This window comes from Apteryx mantelli, chromosome 1 (assembly GCF_036417845.1).
Source record: "Apteryx mantelli isolate bAptMan1 chromosome 1, bAptMan1.hap1, whole genome shotgun sequence".
Classification (NCBI taxonomy): Eukaryota; Metazoa; Chordata; class Aves; order Apterygiformes; family Apterygidae; genus Apteryx; species Apteryx mantelli.
Genome location: NC_089978.1, coordinates 169,365,244 through 169,387,514, shown reverse-complemented (window position 1 = coordinate 169,387,514; position 22,271 = coordinate 169,365,244). Strand labels below are relative to the sequence as shown.

The 22,271-nt window shown below is 37.7% G+C and overlaps 1 protein-coding gene across 2 annotated transcripts in view; it reads right to left on the bottom strand.

Annotated features, from left to right (window-relative positions):
• The window catches only part of BLTP3B (bridge-like lipid transfer protein family member 3B), a 67,556-nt gene extending 45,285 nt beyond the window's left edge, over window positions 1-22,271 (bottom strand). For both annotated transcript variants that reach the window (XM_067312043.1, XM_067312051.1), the window contains exons 1-3: window positions 22,079-22,271; window positions 4,006-4,168; window positions 2,935-2,973 (exon numbers count right to left, since the gene is read on the bottom strand). In XM_067312043.1, the coding sequence (XP_067168144.1) occupies window positions 2,935-2,973; window positions 4,006-4,168; window positions 22,079-22,122 (246 nt within the window). In that variant the 5' untranslated portion in view covers window positions 22,123-22,271. The remainder of the gene's footprint in view (window positions 1-2,934; window positions 2,974-4,005; window positions 4,169-22,078) is intronic.

Sequence of the window (22,271 nt, the reverse complement as noted above, 5' to 3'; positions counted from 1 at the left end):
ATCTCTCACACGAGCCCCTGGCAGGCCACAAACCTCTCTAGACATGAGGTCAGGTCGGCAGATAGATGCCTCCGTCCCCTGCAGCAGGGAGTCCCCCACAACAATCACCCGCCGCTTTTTCTGGGCGTTCCGGCAAGGCACAGGGTCTGTTGTCCCAGGTACTTCCCTGGCAGCCATGCCCATCTCCTCCTCATCCTGGAGGGCACTAAACCTGTTCCTCAACTGCAAGTCTTCAGGAGGAGTAAGAGCCTTTCCCCTCCTATAAGAAGTGACCAGTTTCCAGCCTTCTTCTACAGTGTTATGATGCACCGTTTCAGACGGCACAGAGCCCTCTGGCAACTCCACTGCTGTGGGGGATTGAGATTCTTGGAGCTGTGTAAATCCAGGAATCTCCTAACTTACTGACATTAAAATGTTTGTGATCTAAATTTAAAATGCAAGCTGGGAGGGCTCTTGATTTAAGGCTTACAATTCTGCAATCTTGTCCCATCCCAAGCTCATTCAAAAAAACAGCTAATGTTACTTCCTTGTCTAGCTCTCTGACATTTACTCCCTCCCCAGTCAGGCAAAAAAAAACCCAAAAAACCCCAAAACCCCACACCACTAAGAACTTTGTCCTCAACTTGAGACTTTTCACAATTCCACCCTGCCCTACCCACTGCAGTTATCATACCATGTTAACTGTGTCTGTCTCAGTAATCCACTTGCTCTACAAACATTTCTCTATGCTACTCTGATCCATAAAATGCCCTGCCTGCTCCCTAGAAATTCACAAACTCCCTACTCCATATTTTCTTACACTTCATATTATGATGCCCAAAGGGAACCATTAGCTGTTAACAGTAAATCTGGACATTTGTTAATGATTTGCTCACCTGTCTCAATGAACAACTTGCCTTGCAAACAGAAGGGAAAAAAGAAAAAAAAAGAAAAAGAAAATCCAGTCCCTTAGTTTATGAAGAGCACAGGGGAAGCAGCAGTGATTTGTTCTGGTTATCCTGTCATTTTTTGGATATTTGACCAGTCTTTTATGGTTTATTAAACTAAGACTTTTGGAACACTGAGCTTCCTTCACTACATGAGTGCAATGCAAAGTACAGTAGGGTAGCGATTTCCAGACTCCTTTCAGTGGTGTCCAGGGACAGGACAAGAGGCAATGGGAAGTTCCATCTGAACACAGGGAAAAACTTCTTTACTGTGAGGGTAACAGAACACTGAGACAGGTTGCCCAGAGAGGTGGTGGAGTCTCCATCCTTAGAGATATTCAAAAGCCGTCTGGATGCAGTCCTGTGCAACACGCTCTAGGTGACGCTGCTTCAGCAGGAGTTTGGACTGGATGATCTCCAGAGGTTCTTTCCAACCTCAACCATTCTGTGCGATTCTGTTATTAAGGAATTCATGTAATATAAATAAGAGTTAACTAAGAACATCTGGATGCAGATCTGCCTATCCTTTCTTCCTTTCCTCACTGGTAACTATTTGTATTTTGATAGCAGAAAAACTTCTAGCAGCCCTCCTCAAAATTATACTGTTTATCATGCAAAAACAGAAAGAGTGATTGATTACAAGCAAAGATAACTTAGTATTTGCCACTATGTTAACAGATTTTATTTTTTTTTTTAAACACAAAGAATTACTCATTTCCAAGAAAATGTACCTCCTGCCAGACAGCCAGGCTCTAGCTACCTTCTAAGTTATGCATATAGAGGATGCCAGCTAAATAAGGTTACTTAAAATCTAGTCAAGCTTTCAAGTTGTAAAGATAGCCCCACCAAATAGTGGAAATTCAGTGATGTAATAAAAAGCTGAAGTCGGACATTTAATCCTTTAAATTCACCTTCCTTTAGAAGTCAAAGGCTCTTAAACCATTAAACAGTGATCTTTTGATATCAATTTCCATTTAAAACACTGGTTCAGAGAAAGCTTTTATAGTACAAAGGTGACCTTCTAAGTTATTCTAGCCTCAAAGATTGCTTACTAAGTTCACTACAAGCTAAGCAAACAGTAAGGCCTTGCTACTGTAGGTCGAAGTATGAAATCCTTAAGAATAGCACAGCTTAAACTGATTTTCTAATTTGGCAGTTACATCATACAGTCAAGAGGTTACATCATCCCACTTCAGCATTACCACACTTTAAGCTCAGTGTGTCAGGAGGAAAAAGTGGTACAAGCAAGGGATCACTATCAAATACCTCAAGGTTTAAAACAACAGATTTTTCCAAGTCTGATTCAGAACTAAGGAATTACACATTCAAGTATTCATAGCGAGTTTGGAAAGCATGACAATTAAAAGAGTATTCTTTTATTCTTATGAAAATATCATTAAGAAGGCTTATCAATCTCAAGCAAATTACTTCCAGCGCTCCCACACTTCTTAGGATACTTGTTAAAAATAAAGAACAAAATAAAACAGAAAAACAAGAATTAGCTTTATTCCAGTTGGGTTGAGTCTTATTTACATCTTTTACATCCAAGCTGAATTCTTGGGCTGTGACTTGTGACTGTAAATGTGACTTGTGTCAAACCTGCTATAGCTGGGATGAATGGGTAGGGTATAGATGTAGAATGCAAAAAGCCTGATAAATGATAGTTCTAAAAGATAGGCAGGAACTTGTAACAGCACTAGTTGGACAAATAACTACCTGTCAGGTAAAGCTGAAATACGACATAATGATTGAAGAACTTGTTTTTCTGATAGAGATCATCTAACAGTCAAACATTATGATGATTAGACTCAAAGCCATAGATAGTAAAAAATAAACCAACTACCAGAAACTTTAAGGTATTTTATCTTGATCTGCTGCTACACAGAGGAAGCTTAGTATAGGCCTGTTAATGTTTAAATTATTTCTAAGTCAGTTCAAGAGAACTATATAAATATTTGAGATTAATTCTGCTACACAGAGCTATTTAGGAGTTGGTTTCAGAACTCACCAAAGAGATGGGATGTGTTTTCAATTTTGTCCATGGTATCTGCAAGAGAAAACATTATTTTAAAGTAAAGTAAAATGAAGTACTTGTTTAAAATGTGTTTTAGCTATGTATAGTTACAACTCCTGGACTCAAATTAGTATATTACTTTCAAAATGTCAAGTTTATCTGAAAATATTGAATAATAAGCTTGTGCACACACACTATTTTTAACACCTGAAAGAAAATTAACTTCAGAACCTACATATCATTGAAAGGAAAACACAGAGAGACAAAACAGAATCTGTCTCTTTAATACTGAGTTGTCAAACATTAAGAAAAGCAACACTGTCTTCCACATTCCTTCCTTAAAAGGAAAGAAAATCCACATTTGTACTGTTGGCCTATAAATAACCGGATGTCTGTAACAAAGCATCGCATTCAGAATGTTCACTGCATTCAGAAAAACCAGGACAATCTCCCAAAAAAACCCAACAACAACAAACTGCCAAACCTTGACCAGACCAGATCATAACTTCAGTCAAAAAAACCCAAGCCATAGCTTCATTTCTTACTCTTACACTAGTATAATCTAGGATTGAAGACAATGTACATTGCCTCATTTCTTAGCAGCCATAAGGATCAGAAAAGCAGAGTGTTTCCACATTTCCACGGAGAGCAAAATCCCTCTGAAAGACATTTTTGGAGATGGGAAAGGAACCAGAGGGACAGCAAGAGAAAAAGAAGGGAAAGAGAAGAAATAACACATACAAAAGAGCATACTAAATAATTATAAGAGACTGTAATTACCATGGGTAAAGACAAGCTTTTATCTCTACCCCTATTTTAAAGTGTGCATGATGAAATTTACTCAGAAAGGAGAAAAAAATTGCTCATTTTCATTGTTTCTGCCCACCCTATGAGAAACAAAAATTAGGACACAATTATTGCTGATAAAATCTTTGTTTTTCTCTCTGAAATTTTAAGTATTCATCACAATTTCTAATAATACAATACTGCTTGAAATTTCATAGAGACAAAAGGGAAAAAGGAAAGTTTTAGTTAATTACCATCCCAACATAATAAAATGCTCACCCTAATAGATGCTTTATTGCAAAAGACCTTGTTTATAGCAAGCCATGTTGGTAGATCCAGCATGTTCTGAAGCACTTCTTGATCCAACTCTAAATTGGTCAGCTGACCTTCCCCTTTTAATGTGCTCAGGTTGATCTTGTCAGGCGACAGATTTTTGGTGAACCTAAAAGCAAACATGCATCTTAAGTAAATGCATATAAAGCAATCAGAGCTGTCCCACACATAGCTGACAATTTAACTACAGCAATGTTCTGCAAAAAAAGAAAGAAAGAAAAAAAAAAAAAAACACTAGAGTATAATTTCACCCTAGAAAGAAATAGTACTATGGTGTTTCACATGTGCTTTGTCCCTCTAAATTTCTTTCATCTAATCATCTCCATTTACAAGTAAATGCACAGAATTAAATATATTATGAGATAGTACTTCTTGTTTGTCCATCACCCTGAATAATGAATCTTTAATTAGAATGTAGTTAAGTATTGATTTTATAATCTGTAAGACAGAATTGAATCCATTTCATGCTTCTCTAGGTTTTGGAAGGAGGAGGGGAAAGAAAAAAAAAAAAAAAATCACTCCCAAACCTACAACATATACTGTCATTCTTGGAGCAAGCAGGAGTGGCTGAGAATTCACTTAAGAGAAGAAACAAAAAGGTACTACTTTTACATAGTACTTTTCTATCTATATTTACACTTTAGATTTCAAAAAGAAAAGTTTTATTTATAATATTCAGGTTTAATCATAGAATTTAATAAAGAACATAAATTAGAAACACACACACACTACATGTACACAGCAATCTCATGCATTTAGTATCTAGGATGAAAATCTGAAAGGTCAGTATGATACACAAACTCTAAAAAAAATGTAATTATTCAGAAGAGAACATATGCAATAAATTTCACTATACTTAAAAGGTGCTGTGATTTACTGATACAATAGACCAGAACACGTAACTGTGTTAAGTGGTTCTCATCCTTACGATAACATGGCAAAATCATGGGTACCCTCAGATCAACAACTGCAATATCCAATCTACTACAAGCTTAAGAATAGGCTTTAATTAATAGCACCTACATTCTACCATGGAAATTTGCTCCTGCTCACAAATTAGGATTTAATTTCACAGATAGAGAATACGACTATTTGCATTATGCTTTGGGACTCTTCTCACTGAAATCTCCCTATGCTGATATTCTCCAGGCAGAGAGCAAAGTGCTCCATTTGTCCAAAATGACTGGACATTGCTCTGAAGCAATGTCCTTAGGAGATGCAACTCAGACGTATTTCCTTCGCATTCAAGAGACCAATTTCTATACAAAGTTTTAAGTATTTGTTAATATATATGGGGGAAGGACAGCAAAAGAAGAGGGAAAAGGCTGGCAAGCCTTCTTCATCTTAACAGTCTCCAATTGTAACTCGAAGCATATGGCAGGCATTTTCTCAGTCCAATACTTCTATTGTGTTCTTGTGGTGGTAAGTTTTGGAAACGCCTTTTGCCTAGCCTGACAAAACCAAAACGCTTATTTTATGGTTCCTATAAAACAGTCAGTCAGATATCATAATCCTACAGAATTTCATCATCTGTCAGTTTAATCATAAAGAGGAGTTCTACAAAAAGATTAAGACATTCTTATGGTGGTAGTGATAGTGGTGGTGAAGTTTGTTCACAGTTAAAAACTCATTTCTAAATAATTTCTTTTTGACTATACCAAGTCATCCTTAAATTATTCAAGATGTATTTGCAAATAATACTAACAAGCTGGTTACGACAGAAGAGCTGCAGTTGTTTCTTTATTGCTTAAAAAGCATAAACTACCCAGCAGGAATGAGCTTTGTTAGAATCAGAAATAATACATTTTAATAATTTCAGTACTACAAATATATTAAAATAAGGCTGTCTACAAACAGATTTTCCTGACATTTGATGCACTTCTAAGTGTTCCAGTTAGAAGCATGAAGAGGGGAATAAATGACTTAAAATATTTAACTTTTTCCATTCATCCTTTTTTGTCCCTTTTATCTCTTAAGAATAAAAGAGAAAAAGCATTGAGAAAAGCTGAATAACCTGCCTAAGTAAAACATGCAGTAATCCTGTCAGTCAATGCAAAACAAAGCCTCATATCTAAGAATTTATACTGAGAAGTTTCATCTGACATAGCTAATTCATTTCTAGAAAAATAAAATGGCCATTAAATGTTTTCAATCATACCATAATATCGCTATCTCTCTAGATTTTCTAGACAATGATCAATGTTAAAATAATGCCAGTTTGTGAGTCTTAAGTCACATTTAAATAACAAATGTCAAAATATTCTGCCACTTAAATGTACACCATAATTTCATTATGTATTTTCCATCACCAGCTTTTGTATACAAAAATTCATGCCAACCACTTAAATTTGGTATACGCAATTTCCATGTAGACTGATGCACAGGGTAAGTATGCACTTGCGCGCACACACACACACACACACACACACGTATTACCCTCCACCCAGGAGCAGGAAGGCAGTATGGAGCCTTCTACCTCTGTGGGGAGAGGAAACTGGGAGAACTTGGCTCCAGGGAACTGCAAAGACTGCAAAATGTGCCCAGATAAGAGATATGAAGCAGCAGGATAAGGCCAAGGCTCAGGGTCTCATGAGACTTTGGTGCTCTGTGGAATAATTCCTTTCAGGATTCCCTATTGCTATGCCGCACAAGCCTGGAGGCAAATCTAATCAGTTTGGGTTCAATTGCAGACACATCACAGCGAAAGCCAGAGGATCCACAGGAATGTTTCCAAGCTTCACAGTGACAAAGACACCAAAATACTATTCAGGAGGAGAATAGAGACAGCAAAGCCAATCCTGAGTTATTTCTGATACCCAGCAAAAGATTGATGCTTCAGACAGCCAAAATAGGAGCCAGTCCCTCCCAAGAAGGGGCAGAAGGACAGGGAAAGCAATTTCAATAAGCGGTGCCATTTTTCTCCCCTTCCTGCATCATTTTTTAACTCTTCAAGAACATTGCTTTGAGTTTGTTACATCTCCTCTTCTGCAGTCAGGAGAAGGAAGAGAGCTCTGAGTGCTGCTTCATTCAGCACAGACCAGCAGAAGAGTACAGGACGACGCCTTCCAGTTCAAGAGTCACAGAAAGAAACATTAATAAGCGAGTTGTGAGCAAGTATTTCAGGTTTAGGCACCTCTAGTAGCAGATTTCTCCATTCCACTTCCACAGGGGGAATGTGGTTGATAAGTGGATACTGGGGAGGATAGTGGCATTTTTCCAAAACCCACAGTAACTTCATAATATGTGACAACCACACGACATCTTCCACCTGCTTTGTCCAGAGCCAGTTTTCCCCAGAGGATGTCAAGTCATTTCAAGTTCCTCTGCTAATTCCCTGCTTCTTGTAGCCTCAGTTGTTCTACAGAATGTACTTGTTTTGTTTCTCTCTCAAGATATTTTCAGCGCTTTAGCACCCTTTTATACAACCTCAAATAAAATGAAAATGCCTTAGTTTTACATGGTGGCCTCTAACTTACACAAAAAATTAGAAATCAGCCTATATGGGCAGCTAGCCTGAAAAACAAAATGTGATTGTACCAGTTAGTTTGGGAGTGAGACAAAAGCCATGGAAGTTTACAGAATTCAGAACTTCATGGACAAAAGTAAAAGATAAGCCAAAGGACAAAGAGAATGGCGTTTTGAATTCAAAAAAATACCCTTAGGATAACACATCTCTCCATACTGTATTGTTCTAGTATCCCATGGTACATCAAATCAGGACATGCTGCACCAAGCCATGCTGCTTTGACTTTTCTTTCTGCTTTGTATTGAGTCAACAGAGACTCAGGGAGAATGTGTGCCACAGACAGGTTGATGTGCCTCTAATTCAGTGCTGAACTTGCTATGAGTTGGCATAACCATCACTGAGAAAATTGTTACCCGGATAAAATCTGGAATTTAATATTATTACTTTTTAATTTTATTGCTAAATCACATTTTAATATTTTTCTAAAATAAACTCTGCTGTTAACAGTGCCTTGAAGATGTTTTCAAATATTTATTGTCAGTCAAAGTTTAAAAAGGAGACATTAGGCCTTTTGAGGCTGACAAATTTTCCCTGTATTCAAAGAACCATTATATCCCTTGGATGTGGAATGCTCAATTGCTTGAACTTTCAGAACTTGCTAGGCTATGATATTACTTACACAATTTCTATGTAGAGAGGTACTTCTCATAAGGCTAGTAGAAAATCTTGTATAGTAATTTGTACATAGTAATTTGAAATCTTTATCATATTTGATATAGTAAACACATGGAAAACCATTTAAAATTTCTCTATTTCTAATAAGAGGTCTCCATATTATTATTTGGAATTAAGACTGTAACCAGCTTCGTCATATGCATACATTCTTGTCTCTGACTTGGCACATGCAAATACCTTCCCTACACACAAACACTTGTAATTTGTTTTTCATTCTAGCGTTCATTCCTTAGGGTGAATTGGTTACTCCTTAAAAACTGTGTCAAACTGGGAGCAGAGGCCTACAGAATAAGGTCATTTCCCTTTGCAACATCCCATGAACTCCTGACCAATATTCTTTTTCTAGGGAACAGGCTAAGCGTTAACACGTATAACTTAGTACAAAAATCAAATAAAGAAGGACAATAGAGAAAGTTGAAAGGAAGAGCAAGAGGAACAGAAATAGAATAAAGGGCATATCTGAGTTCACCAAGGCTTTCTGTTATGTTGTTGCAGTTAAACATGCTGTTGCAGTTAAACATCACTGCACTGAGACTGCACATACTTGGTCTGCTAATACCACAAGATATTCCTGGCAAAAATGTTTTCATTGATTTAGTTTCAGTTTCACAAAACTAAAGCATTAAATTTTACAAACCACCCTTCCTTTCTCAAAGCATATATTCTGAGGTTTGAATTACTGTATCTGTAATGTCAATTTCAATTCAGTTCAATATTCAATTCTACAAGCTACATTAACGCTATAAAATATTTGAGACTTTAAATCCAAGAATCAGGAAATAGGAAGTTATCCATACCACAAACAACTTGACCTATCTCCCTTGGGCATACATACACACACACACACACACACACACACATATATATACACACACGTGTGTGTGGTGTGTATGTGTGTGTATATATATGTACACACACACATATATATGTTAAATATTATTATGCAGGTAGACAGTTCAATTTTCATATGCAGAGTACTTATTAAGTGGCTAGTGAAAAGTATAAAAGATTGCACAATAACAGCACAGTAATAAGAGTCATATGTGGTGCAATAAGTTATAATCATATTTTGTTAGGACCGGAATTAATAGCTTCCAGAGATATATTTAAAAAAAAATAAAAATTGACAGAAGATGCATAATCTAGAGTTTTGTTTCTGACAACACAGGCTTGGAGCTCTGAACAGAGTTCTCCACAGTGCTCGACAGTCAAGATGAAAAACTAGAGAAAACATCAGAGAGGACAGAAGAGAAAACTCTGAAAGCACAAGCTTATGCTTTATAAAATAAATGCCACTGATCACATGAAGTTTAGATTACTATTCCACAAAGGTTTGAAGAGAATACCAGATGCCTTGTCAAGTTCAACTGAAACTCCAACCTCTGGATTTAATATAGAAATAATTAAAGCCTGGATCACATTTCGAATGGGATTCTCAGATGTTTTGCGCATCTACTGAATATATAATCCATTCTGCTGCTTCTACCATATCCCTCCACCCCTTTTTTAAGTAAAGTTCCTTCAATGAGGTGTTCCTATGTATATGCTCTGATCATGATAGACAATATTAAATCTAAGATGTGCCAATTTTTTTTGCTTATCTCCATGTTATGAACTAGAACTCTTTAAAAAAGAGGAATGGTTCAAACAAACAGGCTTTGGAAAAGGACAGCGTGTCCTAACAAAACTGGCAACCGTGTCAATAATAAAATAATAGGAATGGAAAATAAAGATGACTCTTTTTTTTTCCAATTTCATCTGACTGAACCAAGTTATTAGATCACTAAGGAATTCCATACAATTTCTGAGGCAAGAAACACAGTCTCATTTCTTAATTGTAGTTCTGAGGAAGATACATGTTTCCACGATTCTAGGGAACAGAGAGAAGGAGGCCTAGTATCATTCTGCTTATTGTATCATTTGGAATTTTAAGATTTCACACTTAAACTGAAGATAGATGAACTAACCATTCATCAAAACTGTCACAGAAAAAAAAAAATTGGGATCACCAGAGTGTCTACTGCTATGAATGAGTTCCTCTCACCTGGTGTAATACCACAAATTAAAGCTGATTTTTAACAGCCAACCTGGTCTGAAAAATTCCCTAATTAGTGCTCCTCCCACCTTTCACCAAGCCAAAAACAAAGAAGAAAAAAGAAAAAAGAAAACACCAAATAACATGCTGCAAGGAACATAATAATTTCCTCTCTGTGTTTATTTCCTGTAGCCAGAAGCAACATCAAAGTCTCTCATGAACAAAACTTCACCTGCAAATACTCAGTTCAGGACCATTGCCATACTTTTGCAATAGCAGCACATCAATAGTTAAGCCCAAAGGACAAAGGTGCTTAGGTCCATTTAGATGACAGCAAGTCCAGGAGGAGAAAAGACAACAGACTCCCTAGAACAAAAACAACTCTACATACCAATAACATTAAGCATAATGACATTCAGAAGAGCTCTGAATAGCATTGCCTTTTTGATCCAAGTGGGAAAGGAGAGAAGAGAAAGGATAGGACAGATTTAAAACAGTCACACAGGATTAAAAAGATTTCACTGTCATTAAGCAAAGGTGTCATCTGAAGAAGACAGACTTTATAGATGCAACAAGTGATTGACCTGTATCGAATGAGAACAATGAGAAGCTTGCACGAAAGTGATGGACCAGGAACAAACAAATGCAAATCCCGTAAAAGTCGTCTATTTTAATCCTTCAAACATATGAAATAAGATTATAGTTAGCCAGCTGATATCATTTCTTGGTTCTTTAAAAAATGTTGACCAAGACATCCACCACAAAAAGTGCTAGAAAAATTAACCATGTAATAGGGGCTCTACATTATTAGAAACTTGTCAGGAGACCACAAGAGCAACAGTATCTAATATGTCAAAAGGATATGTAAAAATCTAAAGACATTTGAATATATTTAGTAATGCTACAGAAAAAGGTGGTGAACTGTGGAGTAACAGAAGCCTTTGAATGAATCCTCGCTTTCTTAGGGATGTTCTAGTTTTAATGCAGTGTATTAAAATAGTATTTCACCTAGCATGAAGGCATTAACTATGTTTTATGTAAGATTTGGAGTAGATGAGTTTTAGCTCCACAGACCAAATTAAGACAAGTAAAAGTTGACAGTAACATTGAAGTAAACTGACTCTGAGGAACCTAAGACACCAACTAATGGCTTTGAACAGCAGTTGACTCATTGGCAATACAAGGTACTGGACACTTGAAGAAATAATTCATAAAAATTACGGGGTTCTAAGTAAAACATACATTTTTAGGAAATAAAACCAGAAGATACAATTTGACAAAAAGCTGCCTGGGATACAAAAAAGTGAAAGTACTACTCTATATAAAAAATGAATGGAAAGTAGTACTAAATGTCATCATAAAGTATGACAGCATGCCCTCATCTTGGATATTATATCAATTTCTGAATTATTAAAACTAATTTAGAAATGAAGAGGATAAAAAGAAACATTAATGACAAAGTAATGAACAATGCACAAAAACTGATTGGGTGCTCATTTATCCTAATGTAAAAACAAATACATACATGAAACTAAAAGGGAACACATTTAAAACCAATAGAAGGAAACACTCATTAAACAACATTTTAAGGACCATGGAACATCAGGATAAAATACAGTACCAAAATCAAAAACTTAACAGAATTTAAAAAGAATTAATGCATTCATGTGGCAGGGTTTGTAAAATAACACTTTTTTTTTTCCTCTTATTGCTACAGCACAGCAGGATTAACCAGACACACTTTCAGACACATAAGCACTTCAAGTTCTTTATTGAAGGTAAGAATACACACAGTACATTAGGTAGAGAATAAACATTTGTGAGGATAAATTTTAATATTCCTGGACTAAAAGAAAACTGACAGTGGCACCCTCACAATCTACACCAGAACATGTCATAGCACTGTAAAATCGCACCACCGTGACTATTAGCAGCCGGTGGGTAACTAGTACACAAAACTGTGATGAGCAAAATTGTGGCAGTCTGAGAGGCCATCCTCCAGACTTTACCCAGAGGCCAATTATATCAACAACATGTACGGCATTTGGTAATCCATGCTGGACACACTTTCCTTCCGGGTGGTCCCTATCAGTATATAAACTGCAGGGGCTACCATTCCTTAATGCTACAAGCTATGGAGAATCACAGGAGACTCAGAGATAGCAATACCAATAGCAGCAGCTGCATATAACAGCAGAGTTTTCAAGAACACCCGTCACTATCTGTGATACCAGACTGGTACCTTCTTCTTCCCTCTGACATCAAGGTGTGCACTAACCATGCATGATGTGGTCACATCACAAGTACACCTCATGCTCTATTAATTGAACTTTGAACTTCTGCAGAATTGCCAGGTGTGTATTTGGTGGCTGAGTACAAGATTGAGAACCCTGTATGACTCGCTGAATGCCCAACGTGGTGAGGCCCAACATGATCTGCTGCACACCACCTTGTGGAGATTCTCATAAGCCATCCCTCTGGAGCAGGACAGGGCATTCCCATATCTGAATGCCCAGCCTAGGTCTACTGTTCTCAGCTGGCCATGGGTCACAGCACACCAGACAAGACCATGACACTACTTACATCCATATAGCTCAGGTGGGATCTCTCAGGCTACAGGACCTGAACCATCTAATATTCATCAGGCATTTCGACCTATCGTAGTTGAAAACCGGGTCTTCCTTTTTCCCCTGCCAGGCAGATCACCAGGTAGGACCCTGACCCAACAACCAGCCCATACTTCTGTAAGGTGTCTGGTGCAATGTTACTCAATCTCCCTTACTTCTCCCATCCTATGAGGCGGGGTGCCTGAATAGTACCTCTGCTTTGCTGATGTTTTCCAAATAGTTGCTTCCATTTCATCACTACACATAAGGGACTTCAGTGTGGACTCCTACTGCAGCTGACTTCCAAAAGGCAAAGTAAACCCCAGTTCTTCTCAACTTAATATGCTCATCCATTAACTCAAAGTCCCGTCCCATACTTTCTCAAATAGTTACATTCCTACCAACTCTCTTAACTTTACTGTATATAAATTTACCCCTAATAAATTAATTTCCCATGTGTATTATTATATAATTACTTTCTATTTGGCAAAACTTTACTAGTTCTTCTCTGAGTACAAACAGACCCAACAGAAATAGCTGCTGTCATCAATAGCTGTTATCTAATTACATGTCCTGAGGCAGATATGCTCAGATATAGCCAAGCAATGGACAAAAACAAGGAGCTTACATTGCATGAATAGTAATCATCTTATAAGTAAAACATTGCTCAGTAAACTTCTGTTTCATTTATGATACAACTTCACACGAACCAACATTAGTTTCTCTGTTCCACAAGTCTTTTCATGTACCACTTACCTAAGCATAGAATTGACTAATAAATAAAATCTGTTTTAAAACGTGACAATCCTATACATGGCAGAGCTTAATGTTTACATTGAGTAGAAGAAAACATCAAATTCCTAATATACTAAAACACATCTGGCAAGGTATATGCAAGTATCTGTATCGCAGGTAGCACAAATAAAGAGATCAAATTTTAAGAATCACATTTTGAGAACTGGCTTGTACTTGAGGACTAATACATTCCATTCAAAATACAACATCTTGTAGCTAATGCAAGGAAATGTCACTTGATGCTAAATAAATTTATAAATTTAAATTAAGAAATAAAGGTGCAGTGCAAAAGCATGACACTATATCTGCTTTTTAGAAACTGCACCACTTATTTATGTGACATTAGCAGATATCTTATTAATGCTAACTGATTGGATTTTGCAACAAAATGAGGTTTTTCAGTAAGACATTACAGTTAATTGTTACATCCACTTTAATTTTTTTAAAAGTAACCATCTATTCCATCATGTAAACTAGCTGGAGAACGAACTGATCCTTCCAATACCTATCAATACAGAGATAGTAAACATTAAGTTACACAAAGGAATTAAATAGGTAAAAAAGATAAATAACAAATATCAAATACCTGAAGGTATGGGAAATCACCTAAAAGATTACATTCAGAAATTACACATGCAAGCTATGTCTATAATGTGGATTGTTGGATTACTTCAGAAAACAGTTTTGCAAATTTAATTTAGCACTTAAAAAAAACCCGCATAGCAAGCATTTACTTTCTGCTGAACTATAAATTACAAAAACAAAGGAAAGAGAGAGAAAACCCAATTAACAGTTTATAGATCTCATTTCAGTCCCAAATTTGTATAAATGCATACCACCTCTTATAGTTAATCTACAAGGGTGGGAGAGGGGAAGTTACCTGAGGGCAAGGTATTCAGACAAAAGGCCCCTATTCCTGGTGAAAGCAAGTGGTCAGTTGCCACGGTTTCTGAGAAGCTTCTGGTACGCATTTTGGTAGTAAGGATATTCACAGCAAACCAATCTCCACCACAGCCAGCAGGGATCGCTGCAGGGAATGGGACACAGGGGACACACAAGGGATCAAGTTCAAAGGGAAAAAGGAGTGATACAATAATGTAAGAGGATTTTAGCTACAGACAACTGCAGTTACAACAGCTTGTTAGACTTTATAACATTATATAAACAAAAGGGAAATAGATCCATGTAAAATGGTAGAGTGCCATGAGAATATCTATTGCTGTCTGATGCTATAATACTGCAACTGTGTTTACATGAACAGCTTATACAGAAAGTTTCAATCACGCAGAAAAAGCCTATAGTATCTAGCTAACTAAGTGGTTTCAGAGATACGCAGTAAGTATATTTTGAATGTGAGAAGAAGATATCCCAGAAAGGCAGCATAAGAGGCTCTTAGCATAATTTTAAACAGGATATAACTTTTGTCTTGCCTAGCCTGAAATTTCTCAACCTACATTATTTGTTCCCATTCAGTGTCTCAACCACACCTGTTCAGAAGTCATGCTAAAGATACAGGACTCTACAAAGGTAAGGGAACACGATTTCTTGGATTTGTTGTTATATTTTTAGCAGTGCTAGAAGACCTGCACATTTTTAATGGCCTGATTTTGCATGATATAAGTTTAGGACGTTAAACTTCTCAAAAATTAAAGAAATAGAATATTTAAATTAGCAAACCCTGTGATAATTTTAAAATAAATAAAAAATGAATAGAAAAAAAACCACACTATGTTAACTGTCCTTACTTTGAAAAGAGGACTCAGCCTAAATATAATTAATTCCACTCTTCTAGCCTGTTGGGTACAATAAAATCCTAGCATTTGGATAGTGCCCTTTGTAGGTATTTTGTTGGGATACATTTAAGAAATTTATCACAGATCTGAATTACAGATGCCTAGTCACAGATGATTATTTTTCTAAGTTCTTCAGATCCCCAGCCATGGAGCAGCTACAACATGAAAATTGTTCCAGAAGTAAGCAACCAGGTAACTTCCAGATTCCTGGGTAGCTGGCTCCCAAGGCTGCTTTCTCAGGAGTCAAATAACAGAAGAAGCCAACTAGTCTGAGAAGATAAAAGCTCTCATATTCTCAAGCTGCATGACAGGACCGCCACAAAGTTTGTGCTGGGGACCTGCTTCACACAAGACTCATTTCCACACCAGGAAGCCTGGAAGCACTGAAAGCCTCAGCCCGAGTTGGAGCTCTTACACTTCTTATGTTCCTCTTCTGTTTCTTCTTAGAAAAAGATGACATTTGATCTCCAAATGAAGAGATCTGAACTCTAGCTAGCACCAGATCCACAGGATTACCAGGTGCATAAAGGAACTGCTGTTGGAGCTACAGATCAAAAAACCTGAGTTCCCCAGCAACCACCAGGCATCCATAATGTGATTACTTGCTAGCAATTTTTCCCTCATGATTTGACAAAAATCTGTGAAACAAATCATCTTCTGTAAGCCTTTATAATTCTGTTAATATTTCATCAGAAATTATCTGATTTCCTTTGCTCAGTCTGCTTGTACAAGAAAGCAAAAATTAAAATATACTTTAAAAAATCCCTCTTATTCTGAGTTAATACATACTTTTAAACTCCTCAGTGTAAAATACAACCCACAATTATATTTTCTGAAATTTGATATTTTGATTTTTATTCATTCCATAATCATTTGAACATAAGACAGTTTTATTCCTCACAGGTTTTACTTAGACACACTTTCTTCTTGAGAATTCTTTGCACTAAGCTACCTGTATAGGAAGTAATCTTCAATATCATTTTCATTCTGGAACTTATTTCCCAATAAAACTATCAAGAGAGATGCTTCAAAGCACATGACCACATACTATACAACTAAAATCCTACTGATTAATTTATCATATGCATACACAAAACTTGTCTGACTTCATTACAAAACTGCAAGAGAACTTAAGTGTACATATAAGATTTCTGCAGAATCAGCATTCAGATTTGTAATACATTAAAAAAAGGCAAAAATAATGTAAACCAACCTAAAAACTAAAAGTTAAATTCTGCGAGTTTATTAACCCAAATGCCACTGAAATCTTAAGAGTACTTTCTGAAGAGCCACTTACAAGATTTTACAGATATATTAAAAGATTATTAATAGTGATGAACGTAATGATCAAGAATTCTACCAGCAAATATATTATTGCTGTTTTATTGCTGTTTTATTTCTAAAATACCTTTATAAAACATCAAGTAAAGCATTGCAATAATTTCAGTTTGGCTTTTTGGCAGATGTTCTACTACAAAAGTCTAAAATGCAATCAAAATATGTGAAACTACTGATAGAAATACAAAGAAGTGAAAGCTTTCCATTTTGGTTGAAAACCATTTATTGATTTCTTAATGCTCATCAGAATACTACCAGCACATTCACATTGATGAAATTGTTAGCATGACATCTCCATTTAAATGCAAGAAGTACTGAATTTTAAACAGGAAGGAAGTTAAGAAATACAGGACTACAATCAAACTTTACGCTGTTCTTTCTCCTCCTTTTCCTCTGCAGTCTCAAGTAGTTCTGCTTTACTAACTGACCTATTCTTTTTCACTCATTCTTTCACTAGGTGCAGCATTTGTTTACAATAAACTCAGTTATGCTAACACACTTCCATGCGCATTTATTATTTCACCTACATTGTGTTTTGAAATTTTTCACATACTACACAAGCCCATAAAGTCAGTCACACAGAATACATCCTGTAAAAAGTTTGGTACAAGCATAGAACCTGTTTACGCTTACTTGAGGAAAATTGCCCACATTTGTCATCTTTGGCTGTATTTCCAGAACTATTAGAATTGGATAACTTTCACAAAACCAAAATGACATAGAAGTAGAATACGCAAAAATGAGAAAATAAGCAAAAACCCCACTTCTTTTGGAACAAGTAGAAGCTGGAAGTTTCAAAGGTCATCCAGACTTTGGTTAGTTACAAGAAGAAACTAGTCCATTCTGACCATATAAATAACTTCTTTTGCACTGGTAGATTCTAAAAGGAGTCACGTTAAATTGCTTGAGATGGGAACATCCCTTACCAACAGACATACCTACCTAGTGGTATAAAAAGTGTGATATGCAGGTCAAATATTTAGGTAGGATGCGTAGCAGTGAAGCTGTACCAGAAGGTGTATGACACCACTGTCTACAGCAAAATCTGCTGATTCCTGATATTCAGTGCTGCTATTATACAATTCGTATGTTATTCTTTGTAAAACTAATTTTCATATGCATTTTAGAATGATTTTGCAATTATGAAGTAAAATATTTTGTCACACAAACTACACTGCAATTTTCTTTTAATAAAAACTTAGTATTTTTACATCTATTGCTTCAGGGAAGCAAAAGCAAAGAAGGTTTGAGTTGAAGTGTCTAAAAGCTGTTTGTGCAGAACATCAGCTTTTCACTCAAACTGAAAATAATCCAGATTTCTGCCATACTAAACATCTTTAAACTTCTTACTTTTTTTGTGTGTGTGAAGATAGCAAATAAAATAAAATGCAAACAAAAAAATATTTTTTTTAAGTTGAAGGTATGCATTATCACTGACAAACTGAAGAGTGTCATATTCAGTAGGGCCACTTAGACAACTCCACATAGATGCAAATTTGGACATGCACAATACAGTCTTACATAATGCAATATACAGTACTACTGTAAAAAACATTGTTTATACACTTGTCTACAAAGCCTAACCAAAGAAAAAGAAGTAACACTAAGAAGGGTATTGTGCTTATCCTGGTAGAGCAGTCCACAGAAAATTTTGGAAGAAAAGCTGCTGTTTAACAAGAAATTTCTCACTCACAAAACCATGCAACTGCACACATGAAGATTCAACATGTGTTTCAGATCACTAAGGAAGATTCTGAAACAACACAAGTAAATGATCCTGGCACTACACAGAAGACTCCTAGGCACTGTATCTTATTCCTATCTTTGTAATTGATAATGACATTATTTGGGTATATTGGTTTCATTTTAGGGCAGCTATACTATGAAACAAAGACACTCCAAGATCCACATTAGCAAAAAAAGGACCTAACACCAAGTAAGGAGCTGACAAACACCTATGCATCATTCAAGGCACCTAGCCTCTGAAAGACACACTCATCTCTTCAACTGAGCAGACACCATAGAGTTTCATATGCTACCCCAAGCACCACGATCTTGAGAATAACAGGAAAAAAAAAAAAAGTATTTTGTTCCCCCCTTTCCTTCTCCCCATGTTTTTCTATAGCCTTGGACAAGAACAACATATGTGGAAGATAAGGAATGTACCTTATATTTTTAAAGGTTTTAAAAGACTACAAGAAAAAAAAACTAAAAACTCATCACCAGCCCTTGACACAAGACTTAGATTTTTACAAACAGAACAAATGAGCTCTATGTATCTTCACTGTTTTTAAGCTGTAATACGTCAGTAAGAAAAGCCTTTTACAAAAGTTAAAAAAAGCACAGCAATTTAGGTACCAAAATGTTCCAAAATGCAGTTAGGGTCCTCCCTCTTCTTCATGTTTTCATACCTTAAAGACTTGCACCTTAGTAAAAGTTTTCCCTAGCTAACAAATGCAGAATAAGTCTCCTTCACAACACTAGTGTACATATCACTCTGTGTAAAAGCACTGCAAACTGTTAAATGAAAGCTGCACTACTTAATCATACAAATTAAGAGCATAATTTTCTGTATATGGCATCTAGATAGCTAGAAGAATGCTGAAAATTGCTAACATGCACAGGTAACAGATATTGCAGCATTCTTCACGGAAAACATTGCTGAATCAGTGATCAAAAAAAGGAAAGTACTTCTCTGTAACTGAAGGTACCAGATCATATTTTCTATTTGTTCTTTGAGGTACAAACTATATTTGGCTTTGTTTAAACATAAAGAGGAATATAATCACCAGAAAAGGAGTAAAAAGAGAGGAAACATAAAAAGAAAGTAAATCAAGAGGAGTGAATAATTCTTTCCACCCTTCCTTTATTATATGTGGACTTTCTCCAGTACATTTCAATCCTGCCACTAATAGCAGCTTTCTTGGAGATGGCAAACAGGCATCAGCCTAGAAGAACTATGAGAACTGCAGAACAGGAACCAATACAGCAATACAGTCTGAAGTGAAAGTGCCCCTGAACATTCTCAGTATTGCAGTAACTTCCTTATGTATTTGGCTGCAGATTGAAATAAAATAGCATGTGAAACACTACTTTAACCACGGTTCTTACAAAATGTGTATTAAAAGAAATCAAGAAATAAAGAACAGCACTATCACTTGGGCTGATAAACAAATCCTTGACACCTAAAAATTGCCAGATTTTTCAGGTACTTGTACCACCTGAGTTCTGATCTCCTGTATAACCAACTTCTGCAACCAATGAAACACCAGCTCTGCAGGGAGAAAAGACAGTATCTGGTCACGTGATTAAGAACACCCATAATCAGGAGTCAGTCCACTTTTTGGGTAGCAAATATACTGTCGTAATGTAAATGTAGGATGGCTCACAAGCCTAAATTTCAAACTGCAAATCACAAATTGTAAGTGATATCCCATAAGTTTTTTTTTTTAATCCCTAAACTTGTAACAATTAATCTAGCATTGTTGAATAGCATTATCACAAAACACAAGAAGGCAAACAGTTATCAACATTTAAAAGTGGTTAATTCTAATATATACAGCTGTTGATTTAAAAAAATAGATAAAAACAGGTGATGCTACTCCTGCCCAGTTACTAGACACATTATAGACCTTAACCCGTAGCACAGAAACTAAAGTTCATTTCTCTTTTCATAAAGCTTTCTAAATAGCACTGTCAGTTGACAGGAAGTGACCAGTATCAGTCAGACCTTCAATTAAGTCCATGATTTCACACACATTTCTTATTAGAAAAGTGACTCAAGATAGACGACATCTTAGTATTCCATTTCTGTTCTCAGAGTGCTCAGTTATACTCAGATGAAAGCAAGATGTCTGTACCAGCATTCCCAGCTACAAAATCTCACAAAAAAGGTGGAAAAGAAAAATTATATTACAATTGCTTCATACATTGTAACCACCAATCTTTTAGGGACAGACAGCAAAGGGTTTGAAATGAGAATCTTGTTATCTCTGTACACTGTCAATAGACTTGTCAAATGACAATCTGTCATTTATTTTGTTTGGTTTTCTCTGAACCATTTATTAGTACTGATGAAAACAAATGCCTTTCAGAAATACCATACAGAATCAGAATAAAACATTTCGAAAAAAATAAGCATAGTAATAAAGGACCAACATTTCAGATTACATTTTTTAATTATACAAGTAAATCCCAAAGAATAACAATCTGGGGTACTATGGCAGATCATATATGCAAGTACTTCAGTCTTTCTTTACAAAATGCAAGAGATTAAACTGTTGCTTTTTAAAAAAAAAAAATGCATTAACCAGGTGTCACCATTGTGTACTTTCCACAGCTCTTAATTTTTCAAACACAGGTTTGTATCAGGTGGTTCACATCCAGGACATTTTACAGTAGTGCTTATTTTTACCATAAGGCACATTAGATACCAAAGTTACTCAGAAAATGCAGAAGTTCCTTTAACCCTTCGCGTGCCCCTCACCTGGCACCACGCGAGAGCTCAGGCTGCCGCATCTCGTAAACGAACTGTCAAGGGTTTTTCCTCCTAAGTTTTAATTAGGAAGGGGTTTTTTGCTTCTTTGTTTTTTGTTTTTTTTTCCTGTCTTTCCTTCTTTCTCGTGGTCTCCCTTTGCCCAGGCGGCCGCTGGCGCCGCGAGGCGCCCTGTCAACGGCCGGGGCCGTTGCGCCGCCGCCGCGCGTCGGGGACGCCGCCGCGCCTGCCCCGCGCGCCCGTCACACGCCGCCGCCGCCTCCCCCAGCGGCGCCGCCGCCGCGGGGAGCGGGAGGACGGCGCAATTCGCCGGGCGGGGGCGGCACGGAGGGGGGGGGGCACCGTCTGCCCGGCGGCAGCGCAACCGAAACCCCAGCAGTGACACGCTCAGGGACTCCCTTTTGCGCCAGGCAGACCGAGACCCCTTCTCACCTCGGGGCGGCCGCCGCCGGGGGTGTGTATGTGGCGGGGGGGGAGCTCCCCGCAGCGTCGAGCGAGGGGGCTCATGGCCATTTTTAAGCCTGTCACCCCAGCACAGCCCCGCAAAAACAGCCGCCCGCCCCCTCTGCCTCAAAACAGTCACCCCGAGAAGGCGGCCCCGGATCCACCCTCCGCGGACTGAAGCCCGGTCCCGCCACCCCGCGCCAGGCCCCGGGGACGGGGGGCCTCTCCTCGCCGTAAGAGCGGCGCGCAGAGCTGCAGCCTCCCCCTCGCCTCCGCTCCCCCCGCGCAGGGGCGCCCTGGCGCCGTGCTGACCTGGAGAGATGCTTCAGGATCTGCTTCTTGATGATCCCCGCCATGGTGCGTGCCTGCCTGCCGGCCGGCCGGCCGGCCCGCACCCCTCACGACAACCAGCCTCCGCGGAACCGCCTCATCCCTCCTCCGCCGCCGCGGGCCCGGGCCGGGGAGACGGCCGGGAGCGGAGCCGCTACCTCCGCCCGCCCTCACT